This window comes from Rhea americana, unplaced genomic scaffold (genome assembly GCF_003343005.1).
Source record: "Rhea americana isolate MKP2758 unplaced genomic scaffold, rheAme1 scaffold_134, whole genome shotgun sequence".
NCBI lineage: Eukaryota > Metazoa > Chordata > Aves > Rheiformes > Rheidae > Rhea > Rhea americana.
The window spans coordinates 1906015-1931703 of NW_028185417.1; the positions used below are offsets into that span (position 1 = coordinate 1906015).

General features: G+C 37.9%; 1 protein-coding gene across 1 annotated transcript; it reads right to left on the bottom strand.

The window, feature by feature from the left end:
- Positions 1-1464: 1464 nt before the first annotated feature.
- TMEM242 (transmembrane protein 242) lies at positions 1465-25650 on the bottom strand. The gene is made up of 4 exons (XM_085297990.1): positions 25476-25650; positions 22940-23040; positions 17443-17580; positions 1465-2675 (listed from the first exon to the last, which is right to left on the bottom strand). The coding sequence occupies exons 1-4, from the start codon at positions 25603-25605 to the stop codon at positions 2577-2579; spliced, it is 468 nt and encodes a 155-aa protein (XP_085154116.1). The 5' UTR covers positions 25606-25650; the 3' UTR covers positions 1465-2576.
- Between the last annotated feature and the right edge of the window lie 39 nt (positions 25651-25689).

A 25689-nucleotide genomic window follows, 5' to 3' on the forward strand; every position in this document is an offset into this window, starting at 1 on the left:
AAAACAATTAAAGAGTCACTAGACCCACCAGCTTTTTGGTTCCAGGGCTACTTCTAGCTATTTAAGTCTTGCAATTAAGTTTAGTTTTTCAAGGTATAATGTCTGATGGGTTTTGCATCATTTTATTTGTTCAGTTGCAGTAACTATATACACAATGGTATTTAGTTGCTGTACTACTTACTTTTCCCCTATATTTGTTCAGAGAGGGACATGTTTTCTAAGAGTTTGTTGTGATTTCCAGTAACTCTATGCCAAATATTTTCATAAACAGAAAAAAAAAATCACAAATCCAGCAGAATGTTCAACTAGTGAAAAGAGCTGCACAGTGCAAGGAAGAAAATACAAGAACTCCCATGTTTTTCATTTGGATTGAAACTTAATTTACTTTAAAATTTTGTTCTCACTCTTTTACATAAACCTTTATCTAGAGAAAAACCTGTTTCCAGCCAAAGGCACAGAATAAATCTTGSCATAATATGATGATCTATGATTTTTTCCCTCTTTGGAAGATGCTTTATGTTCAGTCTTAGACCTTAACACTGATTTACTAGATAATTCTCTTGCCTGTAAGTGTGATTCTATTTTAAAGATTTCTATCTGTAAATTTCACTAAGTTTGGATTTTTGAAGAACATAATCTGGTATTTCCATATATCTGGGTGCCTTCAGATTTGATGCATCCTATCTATCGTAAGGGAATGTTTTGTAATAYAGCCAGCCTGAGCCCGCAGCTAGCTGTTACCAAAAGGGACAGGTACTCGGATCTGAGCCTCTGGGCTCCGAAGCACTGCCAAACTACCTCTCTTTTTGCAGGTTAGTCCCGACCGGTGTTCTCATACGGTCCCAGGGCTGATGGGAGGGAAGCAAGAGCAGGGCAGCCTTTTCCAGATGCAGCCCACAGTTAGGTCACTTCAGGCACTTTGAACATTTCTGTCTTTGTTGACTGTGCAGGGGACTTAAGTGACTAATTTTAGATTTTACCAAAAGTTATTTAATCTAGATCAAGCCAGGTGGCCTGAATCCCACCCTAGAAAATAAAGGTGAGCAACATTAAGGGCATTATGAGAGCTACATTTTTGTTTAGCACTTGACTAGCTTTAATGGCTGTTTAGCACTTGACTAGCTTTAATGGCATGAATAGTATTTTAAACTTGGTAAGCCAGCATTAATATGCATAAGCATAGGCACTACAAGCATCAGCATGTGCACAAACTAATAGAAATATTAAAATAGTATTATTTTTTGTGTGTTTATGATGGCAGTATGTACCACAATTTATTTAATACTGGATTTCAAGCATCAAGCTATGGAAAAAATGTCAGCTATTACACTTCAGTTTCTTTAAAGATATTATTTTTGTGCTGTCATGTTTCATAGGGAAACCATACTTCTCTATTATTCATCTGACATTTAAAGTATTTTGTTTTTTAACATTCTTAGAGTCTAAAGATTTAATCACAAAGGACAGCTTTTAAGAGGACTTTATTAAATCTGACAGCTGACTGTGCAATTAATAAAAAAGCTTTATAATTGAGTATTCAGCAAACGACTGTTCACTGATAGCATTTTTTTATTTCTGCAGTTTTACAGATCTACAATTCTGCAAATACAATGTTTGACTAAGACATTATTCTTCCTCGTTTACACCCACACTTCATGAGATCACTGCAGTGTGAAAAATAACATACTGCTTAGGATTCTCCGGGTAGAAGAGCCACAGGAACCACTGAAATACAAAAAGCTATACCTGACCATATATTTTCTTAGCTGAAAATATTTGTTGCATAGGACAGGCTGTCTCAGTATTTTATACCATTTTCACTTACACCTTAAATTTCTATACAACTATAATAGCAGCTTTTATGCAAATGATCAGATTTGCTATTGTAGGATGCAATAAAAAAAGCTGCTACTGAGGAAACAGAGTGCACTTGTAGAGACCTCTGCCGCTGCTCCGCAGAGAAGCTCAGTGGTCATTCCTTGCATTCTGGATGCTTTTAGCTTTCCCCTCCAGACATTCAAAAATAGCATGGTTCAGATACTTCCTCTGTTGCAACTTTAAATATCTCCTTTATTTTTAGAAGAGTCCACTGTATGCTTTACCTTCAGGCTTATTAACAGATCTGTTACAGTTTACTTGATGGTTATATTCCTAATGGGACATGAAAATGACACTGAAAGTACTGTTTTTTCCTAGAGAAATTTCCTCAAATTTCTCTTTAGAGGCAGGATGGGATAAGGCTTTACTATATTTTCATTATATTTACTGCTGAAGATTAGTTTCTTCTTCAAGTTTTTGTAAGATACGGTCTTTCTTCAAGATGAATAAAACTTAYCTTGGATTTCCTCCAAATCAAGTAGATCAAACAGGCTGAAAAAGTACCAGCAAAAATACAGCATAATATAAATTGTTTTTATGAATTCTCTTGTTACTAGATGTTCCCTGGCATCTCCAGGTTCAGTGAATTCAGTAATTCACTCAGTCTGAATTTTSTTTTCTGTTCTTCATATGGGACACTTCCAGTAGTTCCCCTGCCATCCTTGCTGAAAGGSACATCTCCAAATTATTCTCCTGTTTCATTTGGATTTAAGTAAGTCTTCCCATTCAACAGTAGAATTGCTTTTTTTAGGAATTGCTGGGAACATCGATTGCATTTTGGTTTGGAATTCTTTCATCTATAAAAGAGATTAAAAAATAAAATTATTCAACTTTTGTAAGAAGAAAATAAAGTAATACCATGAACCCTGGGCTTATTCCACAAAATATGGCTGTGTGAGGTATAGAAGAGGTAAAAAGATCTTAAAAATAACAGAAAATTAAGTCATTCCCTCGTTTATGTTGGTTCAAGTAACTATGCAAAAATAGGACCCACAGTAATCCCCAGTTCTAAACCATCAGATTGGGGTGGTTAATTTGGAACAGCTGCCTGAATGATTCACTACACTTACACAAACTACCATGTAAATAAATTTGAAATGTTTTTTTGTTTGGAAGAAAATTATCTGAATAGAGTATGTCTGAATTTTGACTGTTGTGCTTTTTTATTTTTTTTCCAACATTTGCTGTGGATTAAAGGCCCAGTGGATATGTTCACGGATTTTAAAATAAGGATTAAAAAATATTGCTCAGCTCTGATTTAATTTTGGTTTATCTTACAATATGAATATAGGTGACAAAACAAAACCTGATTAAACTTTAAATAATAGTAGGAAGGAAAATAAAATTCTTAAATACATATTACAGCATGCTTTGCTTGCACTGTTGGTAAATTAAAATGTCAGCTGCAAAAAAAAAAAAAAAATCTGATTTTACATTCTGTATAGCAATACGTAAATACCAATCACCAAATCTGTATTTATTGTAAACATGTCTGATTCAATAGTCTTTCCAGGCTGAAATTTCATTTCTTTTTTTAAAAATCACTTCTCTTTAAAGATAATATCTAGATTTAGCAAGGTCCTTTCTTCTGGGTTTTTTACATATAGAATCTTTTTGAAGTATAAATGTGGAAAAGCAAATCAGTGAAAATCCTGTTATATAAATAGCAGGATGTACAGGGGAAGTTTTGGRCTACTATTTTTAGGGAGCTCTACAGCCTCTAAGACATTCATGCACAGAGGACAGGATGTGATATTCAAGGACTGGATGTGGTGACCTCTTGAATACYAAATGCTGTCTCTGCCAGTTCATCCCATGGAGAGGTTCCAGGAAATCTAGATATTCTTAACTGCCACAAAGGCATTCTCTCTAATATGCCTGCACTTTGCGTTCTGTGGGTCATCAACATTTTTACAAATACTTTTGGGCATTTTCTGTTCAAGTTCTGTGTAAGAATAATCCCATCAGAGAAGTGGCACTTCTTTACAGAAATGTTGCTAGAATGCAATTATTAAAGTTACAGCTGATACAAAGAATGAAACGCAATTTACAAAGAAATTATGAATTCTTTGCTAAGATGAGAACTAAACATGATTATGAAAACATTTAGAACTCATTTTTTTTGTGGGAAAATACCTATGTACTACTCACCAAATAAAAATACATATTACATGAAGAAATACGTGGAAAATTCACAGCCTAATTATCCTTTTTGCTTTGTCTCATTTGTGTTATTAAATAAAAAGTATTTCACTGTCTGATCTATATCTACCCTGATCAGATGGCTGTTGTTAATTATTCTTTCTTCTTTTTAAAAAAAATCTTGGCAGTCACCTGCAATAGCTCCTAAACAAATATTTTTGCTAGTTATTTAAAATCAAAAAACTCTCACAGAGCACTAATATTCCCAAGGATACTAAAGACCAACGTCAGAACTGATGTAGGGGAACAGCCTACGTTACATTAAACAATTGTTGACAATTAAATCCAAGTATTTACAGTAGAAAATGCTTTAGCACAGATGGTTTTTCCAGTCCTCTTTAATTATTTTACMCTATTTCTCAGGTGTGCAAACTGTTCAATATATTTTACATTTTTTTTTAATTTCTAAAGAGTCAACAAACCTCTTTCATCTTGCTATAATACAGGAATGGTCATATCCTAACCTGGTATAAACTGCTGTAGCTCATTTGGTATAAATGGAAATAAAACATTTTATTCTAGCTAATGAACTGGTGCAATGAGGATTTTTTGGCTATGTTTCTGAACTCAGATTTAAATGATGCACTGATAAGCCCTGTGGGACACCTCAATTACTCTGCTGAAGACASAAGATACCACAGAAAACTAGAGACAATTATATAACCTCCAAAAAAGGGTGATGGGTGGGGGCCATTCAATAAACTGCAATACTTCCTCACTCTTAGTATCTACCACATTATTACCAAAATGCCAAACACTAGAATGCACAGAACAGTCTTGCACAGGAAATAAAACACTACAGGTCTATTCTGGAAAAAAATATGTTCAGCTAGAAAGCGCTAAAACACTGGTGGTGGATGTAGATTTAAGAATCTTAGGTTGATTCATCTCCTCTCAGAATGCTAATTTATTTTCTGCAGCTAAAATCAACTCATTTTCTGAAAAAGCAGTTCTTCATTAACACATGGGCAAAATTTGGAATGATCAATATCTTCTTTTTGCTTTCAAGATCCTCTGAGAAATTTCCTTAGCCTTGCCATCTCAGATTTTGATGTTTATTTGTAAAACCACCTTGCCAGTGATGCCATGCTCAACATCTCATTTATCTCTTTTCACTCCATCATTTGTGCCCTTTTCCATGAACCCTCTGCACAGAGTATTTTTCTCTTTTCAGTTCACAAGTTTGACTATGTTTTATATTTTTCCACAGACTTTCTTCTTTTGTGATTCCCATTCTGGATAGAGAGCTTCATAAATCAGAATGCCAAGCTGATCACCACTGTGCACTGTCTTCTCAGTGTTACGTTTTAGATTGTCAGCTATACAAGAAGGCCATTAGCTACGGTGATTGGCATGGCCCTGACCAATACATAATGTCTTCACAGTGTGTCTGAGCAGGGCTAGTTTAGTCACAATRCAAAAGCCACAGCTATTAACTTTCACACAAAATTTTCATTTCTATACAACTTTAAAGATAGTGTACTCTATTGTTTCTCTGCATAATGTTTTTTGAGTTCCCGCTACTAATGTATTAAGAAACATGTCTAATACTAGCCACAGACTCTTACTTTCTCTCATTCTCCTCTCAGTGAGAAAATGCAATGTAGCATTTCATTAGGGCTTTGTTTTGGACTTCTACATTTCTAGTATCAAAACTTAGGCTGTGACTTTTTTCAGCCAGAGGCTATGAGCTCAACGTTCTGGGTCTGAACTGGCCAAACTATGTTTAGCATAGGACTAAATTTGGCCTCCAAACTCGCACTGTTTTCAGGGTCGCTCTTGTTCGCATCTGGCTGACAATACCACACCAGGCCCATTGCAACTTCAAAGRATCCTGGTGGGGAAGGTATAACTTGTCCACTAAACACGCAGATTAACTGCCCTTCTATGAATTGGCCTTAGCAGGTATCCAGTTAGCCTCCTGCTTTGTGGTAAGCCTCTTGTGAAGAAGAAAGTCTAGCTTTATATGCTGTTAAAATTGGGACCATATATTCACCTGCCCCTTCTAAGGGACAAGCCTGCTTTTGAATGAGGRAGATGCTGCAATTAGGAATCTGTGGCTTGCCTTGCCTTTTTATATTAGATATGCCATTAGGGATACTTTTTCTCTCTCCTCCTCCTCCCAAGGAATCTTCTTCCRTATTTCCTCCAGACTCCACAATACAAATGCCTGTGAGTCTCAAATCAAAAGGCGCTAATTTAATTTTAAAAGCTAATGCGCTATGTACTGAGTAATGGAATGTTTTTAAATAATTCACTGAAATAGGTGTCGTTTTATTATTGTCAGTCATACTGACACTAGGGTACTTGATTCAACTTTGATATCATCTGATATTCAATTAATAGTGCAGTACCTCTTTCTGTTGCCTTCAGTATTGTAGGCTACTCTCTCAACTACTGCCTCTGAACCTCGTGGTACATGAACAATTTGTTACACAATTCTTGATTTAGCATTCTAACACGCTCCATTCCTGGAGGCAACTCTCTGAATTTCACTCAAGTGAATTTTATTTTTTTTTTTATCATAGACACTGCAAAGCTTGACGCTGTTTTTTCCTGCCAAATAAATTACAGTAACTGTTCCACCTCTGACTGTCAGTGTTTTTTTCTAAAACGGTATCATCTACCTTACTGCATTAAATAATCTGTAATAGCTACAGATCACTGTTATTTTCTTATCTTAACCTAATGATCCTGCCTCAGGTGGCAAAAATATGGGGACCTAAAAGCATCTTCCGTTTAATAATGTCTTTTTAATGTACATCRCTGACAGAATGTCATGCAAAAATTGGAATAATACTATTATGGAGAGCACTTACATGGCCGTTCATATTAAAATGAATGGAAGAAGGGATAAAAGAGTCTAGATGAATCCTAGAATTAAAGTTTTACAAAGAAATGTTCTCTTTAATGTCTGACATTCATAATAGGCCAACCCAGATTGCAGAAATTATTAGTTTTCTATTTTAGTACTTGTACCAGTAAGAACTGCTTACATTAGCTTTCAAGTGAAATGAGGTTAGATGCCCTGAAYTGGAATACTGACTGGCAGCAGAATACAGTATCTATATGCCTTATATTCTAATCAGCCACTTTCCATTTCACGTGCCATTGAGACAGGTTGCCCTGAATTTAAGAGCATCAGAGAGGATTGTTCTTACCACCTTTTCACAAATCTTAAAATGATTGCTGTCATCCTTGTTAGYAAATGCTTACCAAGGTCTGCATATAGAAACAGCAAGTCATTTGCAGCAAATGGCAAGCCTCGAGCCCCTAATGTACTCCAAGAGCAAAGCAGACAGCTTCCCAGCTGAAGGTAATCCTCTGATTCTCAAGGTAAAAGGCAATACTCACCGCAGGTTAACTTGTGCTGGTTTGCAAGCTGACCTCTGAAATAAGCACAGAAAATAGTGCTCTGCTCTGTATTCTTAGATCATATATTTGAYGGGCAAAGGCATTATGAATGTTCAGTTTATTCAAAATTACAGGTCTAAGAAAATGGCACTCAGAAGGTCAATCCCGGCAGTACACATCATAATACTTTAATTATGCTACATTTTACTGTCATAGTGAACTGTTTACAACCTGTTTCCTGATTCCACTATCTCCATAGAGAAAAGATGTGGCTGAATTTTGTTGAATATMTAGAGAAGTAAAGAGCTCATAATAACCCCCTATCCCACAGAGACTTAGGCGCATACTTAACTTTATGCAGTTTTGAATAGTCTCTCTGAAATCAGAGGGCCATTTACAATGCCTAAAATTAAACATACAYAGAGATATTTTACAGAAACACATCCTTCATAAATCCTATATAATCATGTAAAACACATCCTGTACTTTTAAAAAGAAAAATAACATGAAAATAATCTGAAATAAAGTGAAATTTGCAGGGAGAGGTAAAGACTATCTTCCTTCTTTAAAATGAAGCTGTTGTAGTTCTAAAATCACTATGCATTTACCTCCCAAAGCTACTACATATTCTGATTCAAATTACTGGTGGACTATAGCAAGTCAGGCTGTCCTTTTTGCAATGACTGGGTCGCATGAACAGATAAAACACAGGAACACTCTCCTCATGTTACTTTTCCATGTATGCAGCTGTCATGTAACTCATCACAAATGGATCCATGCCTTTCAAAAACTGGAAGGTAGTTGGTCTGTATCACAAACATGTTTTAGTAGCCCCCATTTGTCTGGTTTAATTTCTACATGAATGTCACTTAACTCCCAAAAGTGGGACTGTTAACTGCTAGCCTGGAGGTTTCTTTCTAAACATCTGTAGTAAAAGGAAGATGATGTTAATCCAATAGAAAAGCCTGAAGAAAACAAAAGTGTTCTGGTTTAAGTTTGGATTATTTTGAATACAAAAAAAGGAAGTGGTTAGCTAATTACGATCAATGTGAAAGACAGCAATTAATTTATATACACAAAGACAGTAATTTTGTAAAACACATTGAAAARGAAGTTTCTTCCCTAGGTTCAGAGAAATATGAGTATGCTTTAAAATTCTGTAATCTTCACATTGATCTTCYTGAAATAAAGTGCCAAAGACTTAAGATTTTGAATATATGATATCCCAAAGCAGACTAAGTTTTTCATTCTCAATCCTATTCCCACTGATTTCAGTAATTCTGCATCAGGCTTCAAAATTTATGTAATGGAACAAAGTTTGGATTATACCTTCTTATTGCAAAAGGCTTTCATGTCATGCAGAAGAAACAGTGGAATACTTTTGAATTCACTGAGAGACATGCCATTTATTTCTGCAGAATCTTTTTGTATTATATGCAAGCAATTACTGTGTTCTTCCTAAGGTTTCAGATCTGGGAGACTGAAAAGGACATCCACATGATAAGCATATTACAATTCATTAGTCATTGCTCCTTAGTCACCCTAGACAATTTCAAAAATTAATATTGACATATTTTTAAATTAAAATAGTTAAATATCTAGATCTATAAAGCATGTTGGCTACAGGACCCAAAATCTCAGAATGCATATTCAAGCTGTTTAGGCTCTTGTCTGCAGTAATTTAGATGTCTGAATTAAATCAAATATGAATTGTCCCAGGTAAGATACTTCCTGAAAAATGTAATCCAAGTAATTTTTATCCTCTGTATGTACAGAAATTTACACTTATCATATGTATAATGCATAAGTGAGATTCATGGTTGTGAATCTATGCCTCAAAAAAAMCAAAGTCCTATTCTTAAGAGACATATCAGCCTTGACTCCTGGAACAGGGCTGAATTCCATGCAAAGAAACCTGTCAGAATTAGCATTGCACAAACARCCGGGATGTTATAGCTTCAGGCAAGCAGAGCATCTGGGGTCTTTGACCACAGAAGTCTAAGACAAATGCCGTATCACCATACTTCCAAGCACAAAACAATCCCATATAACCAATACCTAGCATGAATAACTTGCACCAAACAGATAAGCTTTTATTCAGCTTTTAGTTATATACCTATAGTATGTATTTACACACAGCTGAGAAGTGGATCAATCAGCTGGTCTACTTACGGAGAAGCCGAAGTGCTCCACGGAGGCAATTTTAGACTGAAGGGTGATTATTTTGTTCTATCTAGTTTCTTAACACATTGCTGGCAGCAAGCAGCTAGAAGTCTCTTCCAAGCTACAACAGAAAGAATCCTAAAGAGAGTTACAGTTACTGTCTTCCTATATTCTTAAAATGCTCTTTTGCAGCTTTCCTTATTGATGACGCAAATGTAGCAGCTTTCCCTGAGACCAGTAGGAAAATGATGAGTTCAATCCTTGAAGAAGCATTCTGCTTTATCAAGTATACAATGAAGTTCACAGGGCTTTTCTTTGTTTTTTACTTCTTGGATAAAATACTAGCAGAACATGTGTGTGGAGGCAAATCGTCTCCACATTGCACTAATTAAATTAAGCAATATAAGCAATGCAGAAAAATCCTGCATAAACAGGAGGATTAAGAACTAGCTTGTACTAGTACTCCATCTTCTTTTTAAGATGTTAAATTTATGTAAGTATTGAGGACATGAAACAATGTTAAGCAAACTGAACAGGTTTGAATTACATTGAATTATATGACCATGAAATAGCAAAGAAAGATGTGTTTTTATTACGCCATCAAGTGTAAGCATGATAAGGAATAGAAACTTCATGAGTATCACTTAGGTGAGAATTAAATACAGCTAAAAATTAAAAGTAATAACAACCAAAGCAAGAATTTTATGGTTCCAGGAAAAATGCTTTTATAGAAGCATTTCTTCATTTATGAAATATCATGAAAACGTCAGCCCCTGCAATATGCCTGTGGTTGGTTGAGATCTATAGATTTTAGTACTACTTATGGATGCCAAAGAGAGAATAATTTTCAAATATCTTATTCCTAAATTATTACTGTATTTTTGAAATTCATCCATCCTGAATGCTAACATTCCTTTGTATTTATATTGTGCTTATKCTTATGGACTCACAAAATTAAATCAAGTATCTCTCAAAATAACTGCGGGAGGGAATGTTATTCCTGTTATGCTTAAAATGGTGATTTAGAGGTTAGATTTCCTCTAAAGATAAGCAGCAAGCATTAGAAATGCCCTTACCAATAAAAGCATAGCAAGCATATATTTTAATTGTTTTAGATGCCTGTACACAGCTGTGTGATTGTTTTAGAGTGTTAATGTTTTTGAAGGTTAAGATCAATGAAAAACAGGATATTTCATTAGGAGTCATCATAAAGATGATAAACTAATATTTAATAACTATATTAGTCACGAATTACCATGCAATTCTCCTCATCATTCTCCCAGCTTTCCACAGAACAGATGTGTAAGCAACAAGATACAGTTTCACAAACCTGYATATGAATCATCCTGGCCCTTTTCCTATGGGAAAAAGGATGCTTTTATTTCTGAGGAAATAAAACTTAATTTATTGAGGACATGAAGAGCAAAAGGGCTTTTAAAGCATGATTTATCTTGTTCGTTAATTGCTGAACATTTCAGTCTGCAAGTGCTGAGGGTATTGTTCTGCTTTTAAAAGAAGGTTCATAATCAGCTGATAGTAAAAAATGAAGAATAAAACAACAGCTATTCATAGGTATGTTTTCATACCTGTCAAGTATTATATAGCTGCAAGTTTAATTAAAAACAAAAAACCTGCTTATTTAAAAATCGGCTTATTTAAAGTAAGGGTTTACAACTCAGCTGTAACTTCTAGAAAATTGAGAAACTAACATTTTTCCAAATAGTTTCTACTGTTGACAAACCACAGTCATTATTTTGTAAGGGAACTGGAATTAAACCTAATATTAAAGTCAGCAGCAGCAGATATCTTCAATTGAAAATAACTGCTTTGTGAAGGTGCTTGGAATGAGTTTGCAGTGACTGTGGGGAAAATGTTTTTTACATGTGTTTTAAGACCCAAGTATTCATACCCAAGCTCTCTTTTGATGAAATAATCTTTCATAAGATATGGTGATTCTATTCAATCAGCATGGTGATTATCCTCATTAATTATTTCTGATAAATATGCATACTGAATGCAGTAGAGGAGTAGGTTTAAATGGTGTAGCCTGACAATAGGCTACATGGGAATCAGACTCTGAAACTCCTCTAAGGTCATAGGATTGAGAACGAGGGTAAGAAGAATGAAGCAATCAGGGATAGACGGATGGGTCAAGAACAACTCTTCCAGGAGTCCTCCTTTACGAGGAAGGATTCCTCTTCAAAAAAGAGCAATAATTTATTTCACAAATGTAGACCCTACCCATATCACTCATTAAAGCAAACCATCAAGATGGTGTCCATCTWACTTTTACAGACATGTAAGATGTCAGGGTCCTGCCTTTATAAAAAACACCAATTTAAGCAGCAAAGGAGAAGGCTACAGACTGATCAGTTAAATCAGTTAAAGTATATTAGTTCCAGCAAGCCTGCTTTTCAGTAGGCTTTTAATTAGGCTTTTATTATTTTACTGTAACTTTAGTTTAATTAAATTGTTTAAGATAAAGTATTGTCACAGAAATAAAACAACGGAATTTGGCCCTCCTTCCGAGACAAAATAGCTTTTTTCTCTGCATTTCCAAGGATATGTTATGATTGGAAATTCCTTTAAATAATCATAAGTATTTTGATTGTGGGCCCACTTTCCTCACAGATGCAGTTTTTGTTATCTCAAATGGCACTAATCCACGAGCCTTCAAGGACAGTGCTGAGACTAGAACTGTTTAAATACAGAAAAGTTTAGATAAATTATCATTAGAAAATGACTTATATGTGAATATGTATTATACAGTTTCTGATCAATCATCTCTCACATCTGATAACCCTAGGTTTATAAATTTTGAAGAGGCTCATTTCAGCAAAACACTTAACTACACAAGTTTAATGTAGTTGGATGGGATGACTCGAGATCTAAGACCAGTCTCCACCAGCAGAGATAGCTGCTACCCTAGCTGCTGGTTGCATGGTACCAGTGACTCTTTTGTGTCATTATAAGCTACCAYGCAATGCACAGTGAGTTAGATCAGCTCACAGATAAGACTGAAAACTAATTCTTGAAAAAAGGCTAGTATTTACTTCTGTCAGTGAGCTGTTGCTATTTCATATATCAATTATTAAACTTAGGTTTAACATTGCATATCTTTTCCTATTTTGTGAAATGTTTCAAAGTGAAATGCTGTGGATGAATCTAGATGAGTATTCTAGTTCAGATCAGGAGTGCTTTTTTGAAGCAGATCTCCCTTATCCCCACTTACTGTTCATGAGTATTGAATGGTCTAAAAGCGCATGAACTGGATTCCTTTAGGGTGAAACTAAACCTGAATATGTATTCCAGGAATGCACCTCAGGTACTCCAACTGCAAACAGGCTTTCAAGCTATGGGACAAGGCCAGAGTCAGTCCAAATTTTAGAAATCCCCTGGAAGGGGTATAAATGTCAGATCCTCAGCACCAACTGCTTCACTGACTCAGTCCTGTTGGTCTGTGGTGCTTGCTGATGCAGACAGCGCTTCTATGTCCTAAGATAGTCAGAAGTGGACTTCATCTGGAATATGTTCCCAAAAGCTTCTGGAAGCAAGTTATAAGTCATGCTAACTACGACTGACAGCTGTCTGGATAATTTCTGCAAGGGGCACATTAAAAAAAAAGATAGAACTTTAAACTCCTAGGTACTGAAAAAATAGATTTCACTTTTTTATTAATAAAGACAGAACTTAAAATATTATCAAACCAAATCCTCATTGATCTATCACTCTGTGATTTAGGGATAAGAGTTGACMAGAATTTAGGAGAGTTTACTACTTATCCACCTATTCTCAGATTACAATAGCAGTAACTGCAGTCAAGGGATACTAACAACTCAACCTGAAACAGTATAAAATCTTTTATATCCTTTATAAAGATATAAAGTTCTGTTGCTTACTATCACTCCTGGGATTTCATGCTGGCATAAAGGGCAGAAGACTGTAAAGCTACAGAGAACCACCTTTAACAATAAAGCCATTTTAGAGCTGGAAGTAGGCATTGCCACAGCAGTTTTAAGAACCAATAAACCACTTAAATAAAAAACTAGTACCACCAAAGTTGGTGCATCATCTTAAATGTCCAAGACAGATGAACCAATGACTGCTCTGTGCTTGCATCTACAGCAACTGCAGGTTATATCAGAAGGTGTACACACATAACATTGCCAGTAAACTACACCTYTGGTTACTTTCCAGTACAAAAGCTGCTGAGTAATACTGGTGCAGCTTCAGAAGCACTGGAACAGATTAATTATAGCAATTATAACTTATCAAAGAAATATTGTGCTAGTTTTTTCTTGTCATTTCATCTCTGACTTTATAAGTGGATGACAAGATAATTTAAACAGTCACATAGCTTACAGTAATACTATCTTTATCAATCACTCAGTGCTGCATAATTGATATTCGTGCTCGTAGGAAACCCATCCCTGAACATTAAAAAAATGGMAGTATTTTGGCAGCGATACCCAACAAAACCATTCCCCCGGGACGCAACTAATGGCAACACCCTTCGCCACTATCGCAATGCCGCTTTTCAGACCACTCGTYACCGCTAAGACGAGCCGCGGGGGAGCCGGGGAGCAAGAAGCCCAGCCCGGCGCGGCCCGGCTCCTCCGGCGGCGCGCTGCGCCCGCGCCCGCCGCCAGGTGCCGCTGTGGCGCCAGGCAGGGGCGGCCCGCGGCCTTGCCCGCCGGAGAAGCCGCTTGGCGTTGGGCAGTCGAGGACCGTAACCTAGATAACCCAGACATTTTCTTTTCCTGAAAAGGCAGAAGCTGTAGCAGTTGTTTGGAAAGTGAAACCTCTGTGGTGCTCACCATTAGAATTTTATTATGTTTAAGAACGGAGAATCAGAAGGCTGTACTAGCTGTCAGTAGCGCTGTTACCATCAGTACCGCCAGTACRCGGTATTGAGAGGACTGCACCAGGGCCAGGTGACTAATGAGCAGGTGGTCCCAAAGGCAGCTGGCTCCTGTGAAAGGCAGCTAAGGTGACGACGCAAGGCAAAATGTTCTTCTCTTTTCCCAGCTGCCAAGAATTCAGTCGTTAATTCAGCAGAGATGCCTGGCATCAAAATGAATCAAACCTTTTCTGAAGTATGTATAGTACAGCACTTTCAGAGGATAAATCCTGTTTTAAATTCACAGTTTTCAAGTCTATTTATGTCATTCTAGGTTTGAAATTGTAATTTGTACCTCTATAGGCCTACTGTGCTAGTGCTTGCAAGTATTACAGAGCAACATAACTCAAGAACACTGAAGAATCAAGATATTTTTATKCAGGTAAATCTGTAGTAGCATCTATTTTAAAACATTTGACTGGAATGAAAATGTTCATTTGAAAATCTTGAGCTCAGTGTCTTTGGTGGTCTGAACACTGTATGTATAAAGAAACTTASTATCACATACTAACTTCAGTAAATAGTTTCTCACCAATTGAATTTTATTTATTTTTGTATGACTGTCTATTAAGTATTAGACTCATTATTTTCCTCATAAGCTAGTATGCCAACTGATTGTTTACATTATCTCTGCTCACAGGATAGTAATTAAGAATTTTTAAAAGAATGTTGTTCCCCTGAAAAAGGAAAATAAAGAAAGTAAATAGGCCCTTCTCAAAATCATCATATGTCTAATAATCCAGAACCAATGATCCAGCTTGTAGCCCTTATTTGCAGGTAAAGCTCTAAGCTGTTCAGGAAAATGATAATTAAGCTCTAAAATAGTCTTTTAACAGTCTTCACTCCTGAGTATTATGTTAAAGCAATATGCAAAAACTGTCAACAGCAATCAAAAATGACTTGTTCTAGAAACTTATTTTTAATTCTAAAGAACCTCTTCCTTTGGTCAGAATATTTTATTTTCAATACAGTCTGGTTTTGTACTTCCGGATATTTTAAACATACATATTTGATTTTAACAGATACATAGTAAGATGGGAAAAAGAAAAGCATGTCAATAAATCTACAAATGCCAATTTTTACTTACACAGTAATGAGTAGCATTATCATACATGTTTTCTTCCTGCAGTGGAAATTAGAAGTCTACAGTAAATGCAGAAAATATGAAATTTAAAAGTACAYATCAGCAGAGAGCAGGAAGAGAACTGTTCAAAATCACAGACTGACAAGGTCTCTTGACAGAAATCTGCTTCCTTTACTATCTAAAGTTCTAACTTCAATACTGTGAAACTTGAGGCCTTCATAACAGGGCACTTGCAAGAGCCTCTTAAAACATTGCTTCTCCGTTACCTTGCCAAATATATTCACAATTACTAATCAACACTAACACAGTACAGAATATAGTAAGGCACAAATTTCTAACTAGAAAATTAAACTAGTATCTAAAATGCCCTGCACTGGCCGTTTTATAGAGAATCACTGCTATCAGGTAGCTCTAAGATCCCTAATTCAGACTGAGAGATGTCCAGGGCTTGGTCATCTCAAGCTTATGGGGTTGTTCCCTGTCAAACAATCTCAAGGAGAAGAGCCTCACAGAGAAACCAAGCAACTGGGGGTCAGTACTTCTCAAGGAAATAAAAAATAAGCTGACTAAAAAAGATTTATCATGAACTGCCAACTAGAGCCAAATTCTGCTGTCCTTGGCAGGACCAGAAGTACTATGACTGAATGGGAATAAGGATCAGCATCATGATGTGAAATGAATCCTTCTGATGATACAACTGACAGTAAACTGTGTGGACTACTGCAGCTCAGCATGCAGAGTATAAACTGGTACTCCCACTCTTCCTCCCCTTCCTCTGCTATTCTATGAAAGCTTGACAAGGAGGATATATGTTTAAACAAAATGCCTCTGTCCTGCTATGCTTTACTGGCTCCTATTAGGAGTCAATGCTGAAAACTAAGGAACATGTGACTATGCAGTGCTGTCTCTTGGGACCCAGATCCAGTTTACGGGATTCATTATTTCCAGTTCTCACTTCATGTCCACTCTGCTAAAGATATTAATGAGGACAGTATCACGATGGAGTATAAATTTTCTCCCCTTTTGGTTTTGGGAGATCTGAAAATACTTTGCTGAGTAGGTAAGTAATTTGTCAAGGAAGGTAAAGGAAGTCTTTTCATTACTAGTCCTATAAAGGATGTAGACAGCTTTCCCAAACTTAGAGCTGCAGGGCACTCTTAAGTCATGGTGCATTACTGGGGGAAAACTAAAATGCTTATATGAACTTTAAAATTCATACTCAAGGCTGTGAAAGACTGGAACACAAGCAATTTACTAAAGATAGCCTTAGCCCCTTGGGAACTAGAGATGCTTCCCCAGTTTCTTTGCCTCGACACTGAATATTAAGGAACTCCCTTTTATTAAACATGCAACCTCAAGCTTCTGGCATTTTGCCCCTTCCAGAAACACACTAGAAATAAAGCAATTTTCCTTCCAGTTTTTCTTATGTCCCCAATGTCCTGATGCAAAAAATGAAATTTTGACCAGAAAGAAAAAACAAAAAACTGATTCTAAAGACAGGTTTTGGGAAGATAGCCTTTAACTCAACAAGCCTAGAATATAGAAAGCTTGCAGCTACTATTTTAGTCTCTAAATTAGAACAGTGACTCTTTTGTCAGAATCTGGAACATTATGAATATAAACGTAAGCAGGACTAAATTATTCGTCCTCCAAAACCATCTTCTCCTACAACATCCCAATTGTTGGAGATGCAAAGAATGCCTTTCTAGTATACACATCTCTGGTTAGCCACTCTACGCATGGGGAAGGAGGGGATACTGCTAGGCTGAAGTAGTATAGAGATTTAGTGAAAGCATTCCACACTGAGATGACTTACCCAAGGAAAAATACGGTATTTGAGGGGATCAAAGTTGGTACTCACACTGTGAACGCCCAGAGCCTTCCAGATGGCAAAACTTATCAATCCAACTCCACACCATGCATACAACGACCCCCATCCTAGAGCTCGTAAGGCCAGCGATGAGCCACTCTCTGGTAATGCAGCTGTAGCAGTAATACCCTAGGATCAAAAGTAAAGTGATCAAGTGAAAAATAATTGAAAAAAATGTAAACTAAAAAAGTCATCCCAGGCCAAGARGAATGGTGCCTCAATCATGATGGAATCCCAGTCATGATGAAACCTCTTCTGTCACAGCATATAAATGCACACTGCAGTTACTAAGTGCATAAACTGTACACTGACTTACATCAAACAATTCACCCCGCAATTTTACTGTTAGCCAGCCATTCTCACATGGTTGTGCCCTCTGTAGTGTATTTATTCCTGTACTACAGTTGCAATCCATGTAGCCTGTAACAACAGTAAAAGAGACAACATCCCCTCYACAGTCCCAGTGGTAAATGTTAGTAAGAGAGTTTATTTTCCTCATGAGGTTCACTGTTCAATTCTTCACACAGAAACATAGATTTTAGAAGATAATAGTTAAGACTGGCATCTGTGGTCCTTACACAACTGAACAGTCTTAGTGGTTATCTTAAAAAAAATAAAAAGGTGACAATTATTGCTCAAAGGTAAATGTAAATGAGTGTGCAAGCATACAAATATATTTAATAATAAAAAAAATATTTTATAATCTACAATTCCGAAAAGTACAATTAACTTGCAGAGGATCTAAAAAAATTCTTCCAAAACATACTGAAGAATTGCACTCTTCTAGTCTTTACTCATCACAAAAAGTGGGGAAAATATTTTGCATTCTCTCTTTAAAGGTTTTTCTAAAGATCTGAATAACAATTTCGCTCTTTCTTCTTTGATGTAATTAAACATATGTACAGTGTCTACCATCATGGTATCTGGTCAATGAAACAGCATCAGTATTTTTCTCCTTTTGGCTCTGTATTTATCAGAATGTTAAAATGATCCTCAGCATTAACACTTTTCCTCAGGATATACTCCTAGGCATAGTCACCAAGGACAAATAAACACTTGCGAAGGGCACACGCAAAAGCTATCTTGATCCTTACTTATTCTGATTTGCACATCCAAAAGTGGGAGCTATTAACAAAAGTCTTCTGGTAGAGACAGTATAAACACAGTAGGTCTAGTTCTGACCTTAAGTGTGCCCTGTTAAAAATTTGGGCATCATGTAAATGATGCACAGACACAAATGACAGAGATCTCTAGCCACACCATTAAACTACGTTCTATTATTGCCTTACCACAGCTAATAAACTTTCATAACTCTTTCAGTACAGATTTTATTGAATAGATTTAAAAATTCTGATGATTAGACTATTGAAACAGGAATAATGTCATAAACATACAACAACAGTTAGAATTTCTGTAGTTTGGAAGATGGAAAAAATGGACAACAAATATCCTCCACATAGAACCTTTAAATAGGCATCATTATCTGTGAAAATTGCTGGCAAAAAAAAAAGAATGTTGTTTAAATGCTTGATGCCCCAGAGAAAAAGCCAAAATGGAAACAATTGATCTGACTTTACTGACAGCAGTCAAAGAGAGTTCAGTCACAAGCTAGTTCCTCAGGGGTACTAAGTATACAGAGAGAGATTTCTGTAAACAACACTGTTTGTCTTATGACTATCAGCTATGTTGATATGCTGTTCCAAGCATCAAGAAAGCTGATTAATGAAATGCTAAAAAAAGATGACAGTAAAACAGCATGGGGGAAAACCATGTTGCCAACAAAAGAACATTTTTAAGAGAACAGAGTTTTATTCACAAGCCTGTTATTCTATGTACACATTGCTTTCTCTTCATTACTGCTCCTATTCTTTAAGAAACTCTTTGATTTAATAAATGAGCTATTAAAACAATGTTTGATGAGTAAAATATAGGACAGAATTAGGTGATTTGGTCCCCCAAAGGTATGCTTCACATTTCATTTCTTTTTCTGGAGGATATAAGCAGGAAGCAGGAGAAGGAAAACTGATACTATTTTTTTTCAGACATGGGCCTCAGTCCTGTAATTATCCTCTTGTGGATAAGATCTGTGTCTGAAAGGAAGCTCCTCTGTGTTCAAAGTGCCTAAAATAAATGGTATGTTCCAAAACCAACTGCTTTGGATGATTGCATTTAGTTTGCTCACTGTTTTATATGAYTTAGCTGACTGTAAAATTAAACTCCTGGATAAATGCTGGCTGCTGAACACTTACTGCAGCATCTTGGTTTAGCTCAGTTGGTCAGAGTGTGGTGCTGCTAATGCCAAGGTCATGGGTTCAATCCCCATATGGGGCTATGCTGAGGGTTTGACTAGTCAGATGATCTCCCAAGGTCCCTTCCAACCTTACCATTCTATGACCTTGAGCATTTAATTTTACCCAAGGAAAAGAATCATTTAATTGAAGGTGTCTGCACCAGTTCATCACCAAACAGAATTATGTAATCTCAGTTTTGAATAAATTTTGGATCTGAATTTACAAATGCTTACAACATTTGATTAACTTTACTACCATCAAAGATGTACAGTATGTTCAATTTCAACTTTATTTCTTGCCAGTAACATTGACACTATTCTGCAAGAAATCTTGCACTCTAGCTTCCTGAAAATCTAAATGTAGTCATGAAGCTGACTGTGATGGTACAGTTTCCCCATTGTATTGCTATATTTTCTTCCATAAATTATTAAAATCTGTCCCAGGCTGCATTATGCTTGCTTCTTGTTTCTGCTTTGACTTGAATGCTGCAGTTCCACAGACACAAGAACTGGCACAAGCCAACAAAGATGCTGAAAGAATAGGTCTCGCATTACTTTCCAATATTAATTGGAAATTAATTAATTCCTGTGGACCTTCACACAGCTTCATGCCAGCACAGTCACTGTGGTCATGAGTGAAGTGGGTCAGAAGACCCATCTGGACTAAAACTAATGCAGGGTAAAAGCGAGTAGGAATTAATAGGTATCACCTCACCAACCTAGCAGCACAAGTGCTGCTGATGGTACAGGGGCAGGAAGGAATTACCAGGAACTGAAGTATGGTACAGTTACTTCTTTGAACAGTAACGYTGCCTTATATTTGCTTGAAGTGACTGGGAAACTATGGCCTCACCTTAACAAGGATAAAAATATTTGGGCATTTAACATCTAAGAAGGATACACTGTTCTTTAGTTATCCATATTTACACTTTCATTATTGTACATAATGTGTTATTACAAATAATAGGCAATGACCTGTAGTAAATAACTATAAATTTATATAAGCATACCTACTGCAAAACTGTTTTTTCTTTGGTCACAAAACCTCAGAGAACCTCTACAAACATTTATGTTTTCAGACTCTAGACTTCCCTCCTGAAATTGTTCACTTGCCAGTATGACAAGGTGTATTTTCTTTCTATGCTTCACAGAATTTAAGTTGAGGGGTCTAGGAATCACAAATTCTGCCAGCAAACTGTTGGAATTTATTTACACAGATAGTAGCAGATACAGATTTTCAGCAAAAAAAAAGATACGGTATGTATCATTCAGTGCCATCTCCAGCATATATATTCTTGGATGTCAATTTAACGTCACTCTTGATAAATTTCACACTGATAGTGGGACAGGTCAGACAGCCAAGAATATACAGCGCTGAAATTGTGCTGTCTGGGAAAAATGCAATGCCCAGGAAAAAAATAAGTTTAAAAATACAACAAAGTTGGTTTAAAAAAAAAACAAAAAAAACAAACAAAAAAAACCCCACACACAAAAGCTTCTTTCTTGTAATACATTTCTATAGCTTGTAGACTAAACTTCTCATAAAGTTTTCTGTTTTACCTATTTCAAATAAAAAAATCACATTTCTTTTTAAGCCTCCATTTCAAAATCTTAGTTTCTAGAATTAATGAATCAAGAAGTTACAAATTAACAAATGAGTGACATATGTAAAGCCAGTGAAATTACAAATATTTCTCTATTAAAATTTCTTGGTGTACAAGTGTAACTACTGCCCCTTTATTTCTTTTAATTCCTCAAATCATTTTTTCCTCAAAAAGTATACTTTACACCCTACCCTTAAGGTTAAAAATATCTGAGCCTTGTAAGACTAAGAAAATTAAATCTGTGACTTAAACAATGCAATACTAACTCAGAACAAAGCACAAATAATTTTTAGAACTATCCTAATTTCTTTTCTCAAACTTGTATTTAAGTGTTTGTTAAAGTTCATGGTTCCAAAAATTCTGCTAAAACTGTGCCTAGTGTCAGAAGACAAATCTCTCTTGCTKCTGCTCCTGAATATAATGGCATTAAAAAAATAAAAAAGAAGTATCCAATAAGTTTTCCACTATGGAGATCTTCTGCTATTTATTTTCTTATGTAAAACTGTCAAGATCTTACTACTCATTTCCTGAAAAGACAGTGAGCTCTTCATTTCTGAATATTACCATATCAGAAGGAAATTGGGAATTGGTGCTGACAGGCCAGTGGATGAGTTATTTGACAGTTGTTAGCTACATACAGAAGCCTAAAGAGGAAAATATGATGGCAAAGGAAGGATACTACTTGGACCACAAAGGAGACTGTTGAGTGATAAAAAGGCTCTGATAAAGTGTTATAGAAAAGTGCTATTTTTTCTCGTGTTTTTATTAAATTAACGTGTTAAAAATAACTGATCAGTTTTCAGCTCCCCCAAAAATTCTGTTAAATCTGTTGTATTTTAAAGGTGCAGTGGAATAGAGACTGATCAACTTTAAGGGTCTATTTTTGACATGTTTAGCAATAACAAAGTGTTAATGAAGGAAAAAAAGTGTTCTTCAGTTAAGTGTGCTATATACTTCAGATTAATTTACAGACATGGTATAATTTTTAGTTTTGAAGTTTTCTTTTTTTACAGAATAATCAGACTGATCATGCTGTGCAATTGCACGAGGTGTAGTTTTGTCCACCAGATCTTTTAGGACCAATCTACTATTTATGCTCATCAGTTCCCTTACATGGTAGAGAGCTCAAATTTTAACTAAATAATTCCACATTACATCTTCCATAGCTTTCAACTGTCCTGCCTTCTCAATTCCATCCCTACTCCACAGTTATCTCCCTTCCTAATCCAATGTAATACTGTGGGACGGAATGGTAAATTGAATCATGGAAGTGATATAGGCTCATGAGAATGAATACGTTCACATCACAGACAAAACAGATCATTAATTATATTTCATTATATAACAGTAGTACGATTACAGCGAACAGAGTAAGTTTTATGTTGTTTCATTTCAACTAATCCAAAGTACTAAAGTAGTGGGCTCCAAATTGATTTTTAAATTAATCTCATTCCCCTTGACTTCTATTAAACCTAATGTTAGTACCATCAACTTTGTGCAGCTAAATYTCACATATATCACCATTTCTATACAAGATTTTATACATTCCTTTTCCTGTGCATCATAACTGGAAAACAGTTTAAAAGGAACAAACCTTACTGAACCAGTTTGGGTTCTTCTTTTTTGCCATGGCAAGTGTTGTGCCAAAACCTGCTATCATTCCTGCTGTAGCAACTGTACCTAGAAAAATTCCACCTGCCAAGAAAAGTTTAAAAAATAAAAATTATATTTTTTTTCCTAAGGAGAGAAAAAACAAAAACTGGAAATAAAATATGAGAAATGAAGATCTGTCAGCAGATGCTGCAGGGAAAGGAACACTTGTCAAAACTATCTGCATTAACTCATTATGGCAAGCAAGAATATTTTGAAAAAGTGCATTTTAAAAATCTATGGCCAGTATTTTTAAACCATAGAAAACAAAAATAATTCAAATCCCAAGATACCTTTTCACAATACTTCTCAATTTCCACTGTTCCCTTGGTAGCCTCTCTCACTCAGGATCCAGGCTACTGTGATCTTCTTGATTGTGACTATGCCTCGCCCTTCCCCTATAGGAAGATTGAATTATTTTTGTTGCATCACTTGTTACTTCAAATGGCCACCTGAAAATCTGCCAGTAACTCAGAAGACCATTCTGTAAGCAACAGCTGTTCTCCAGCTTTATCCATTTTGCTCCAGTACTCTAATTCCCCTCGTAAAATAACATTAGCAGAAAGCGTTCCCAAGATATAAAGCACTTCCCACTTTCAGTTCTTCAGAGCATTTCCAAAGGCGCTTGGATTCCCTCGATCCCTTCCAGTTCTTGCATCAGAAAGGAACACATAGCAATATCAGATCAGAAAAAGCCTTCGTTCAAAAGACTGAGGGGACTGCACAAAAGCAGCTGAATTCATATGGGAATCCTTTTTGCAGGTGGTTCAAGTTCTTTCTTTGTAACCATTGATACCCATCCTGTGTTTTTGCTCTCTTAATGCTGGTCAAGTAATTAAAAACTAGCCCAAATAGGAGGTAGAAAGCAAAAACATTGTTTTGATGAATTTTCATATTAGTATGATGGAGAAGTTTGCTGTATTCATGACAATAGAATATATAAAGTCTCTCTTCTGCTTGGGAGCAGGAAGACCTCGCATACTGTCAAAATTCTGGATGCTCGCTGCATTTTACATTTTAAGGTCTATAAGCCAACAATGTTTTCTTGATTTCACAGATGATTGGTTTTAAATTTACTTTTTCTCCTCAAAGAGGAAGAACTTGAAACATGGCCCTGGGAGTGGGGAGGAAAGCACTGCAAGGGGTATAAAGACTGAAGCAACAGGGACTGGTACCCCTACACGAGCACGCTTTCTATAGACACTCCCRTGTATCTGCTGGGGGGTACATCCATCTGACCCTTTGTCCCGCCTCATGATTTTCTGGCTGGTGCGGTGCTGGGACACAGTAAAGCCAAGCTGTGAGTGAAGCGGGAGAGGAACACCGCCATCGTGGATCAGCAGGAGCTGCGAGAGCTAGCGCACTGCCACAGCATCTTCAGGGAGCCTCAGCAGCCGTGTCACCGCTCGTCGTGATTACAGGCCAAAAGGCAACGCCGCTTAACCACACGAACTAATTTTGAGTTAAAAAACAAACAAACAAACAAAAAAAACAAACACTTTCCTCCTCTATTTTTTGGTGCGTATAACTGTAAAAATATTTCAATCTGTTAGGAATCCGGGCACTCCTCTGACTTTAGATCCTACAGATAAACTGCTCAACACTGTTAGTGAGAGCATTTGGACTGGGACAGTTTGGCCCTGTGTGACCCCTCTCTTCCCTCGCCGTCCTTCCCACCTCCCGGCTCCCTGCAGGGCTGGAGGTGGCGGGTGAGGAGCCCCTGGTGCGCTCGCCCCTCGCAGCTGGCTTCGGCGACCGTTAACGGYGACCGTCAACCGCTCTCCGCCCCCTCGCCGCGCCGCCGCGAGACGAACGAGCCGCGCAGAGGCACCGCTGGGCGCCGCGGGCTCGCTCCTCTCGGAAAGGTAAACCTTCGCCTGCGGCGGGCGCCGGGGGCAGCGCCGCTGCCCCCGTGCCAGGGCAGGGCACAGCTCGCCGCCGCCACCTCGCTCGCCCCCTCCGCCGCCGCTGGGCGAAGGCGCGGGGTCGCGCTGCCGGCCGGCGCCCCCCAGCTCCGCTCCGCTCCGCGCGGCCGGCCTTCCCCTCCCGTGCTGCAGGGGGCGAGAGGAGCTCCCCTCGGCCGCGGCTCCCACAGCCCCGGCGCGGCCGGGTGCCCGAACGCGCCTGCCGCGGGGCCCCGTTTCCCGCTTCCCTGCCCAGGCTGAGAGGCAGCGGGCGCCGCCCCCTCCAGCGGGGAGGACGAGGCAGGTGGCGTTTTAGGGGCGTCCTCGCCACATCCAGACGCCGCAGCCGAGGGCACTCCCAAACACCTCGGCCTCTCCCTAGGGACATGGGAATGAGGCAAGAAAGATGTCGGGCTGCGGCAAGGAAACCTCTTCCTCGCCGGCATCGGCCGCCGGGTCCCGCGAGTTGCGKGTGGGGAGCYGAGGGGCGGCGGCGACCGGGGACTSCTACAGCCGCTGCCGCTCGTCCTGACCCGTGCGGCGACCGGGGGCGGAGGAGAGGAGGGTTTTCTGCACCTTTGATTAAGAAGAGCTTGTCTCGGGGCGCCGCAGGACTCCCGCCCCCGCGGGGCGGCGCCGTCCCGCGCCCGGGGTCCAGCGGAGCCCCCGCACCGTCCCGGGCGTCCCCGCCGGCGGCTGCCCCCATGGCCCAGGAGGAGCCAGCTGCGGCCCGCGACCCGGAAGGAGACGGAGCCGGGCACGCACCGGCGGCGGCCCTGCCTCCTCCTCT

Coding starts and splice junctions, on each gene's coding strand:
- TMEM242 (XM_085297990.1), bottom strand. CDS start 25,605: ATGGGGGCAGCCGCCGGCGGGGACGCCCGGGACGGTGCGGGGGCTCCG. Junction 23,041..25,475: donor CAAGCTCTTCTTAATCAAAG/GTGCAGAAAACC, acceptor TTTTCTTGGCAG/GTGGAATTTTTCTAGGTACA. Junction 17,581..22,939: donor ACCCAAACTGGTTCAGTAAG/GTTTGTTCCTTT, acceptor TTTTGATCCTAG/GGTATTACTGCTACAGCTGC.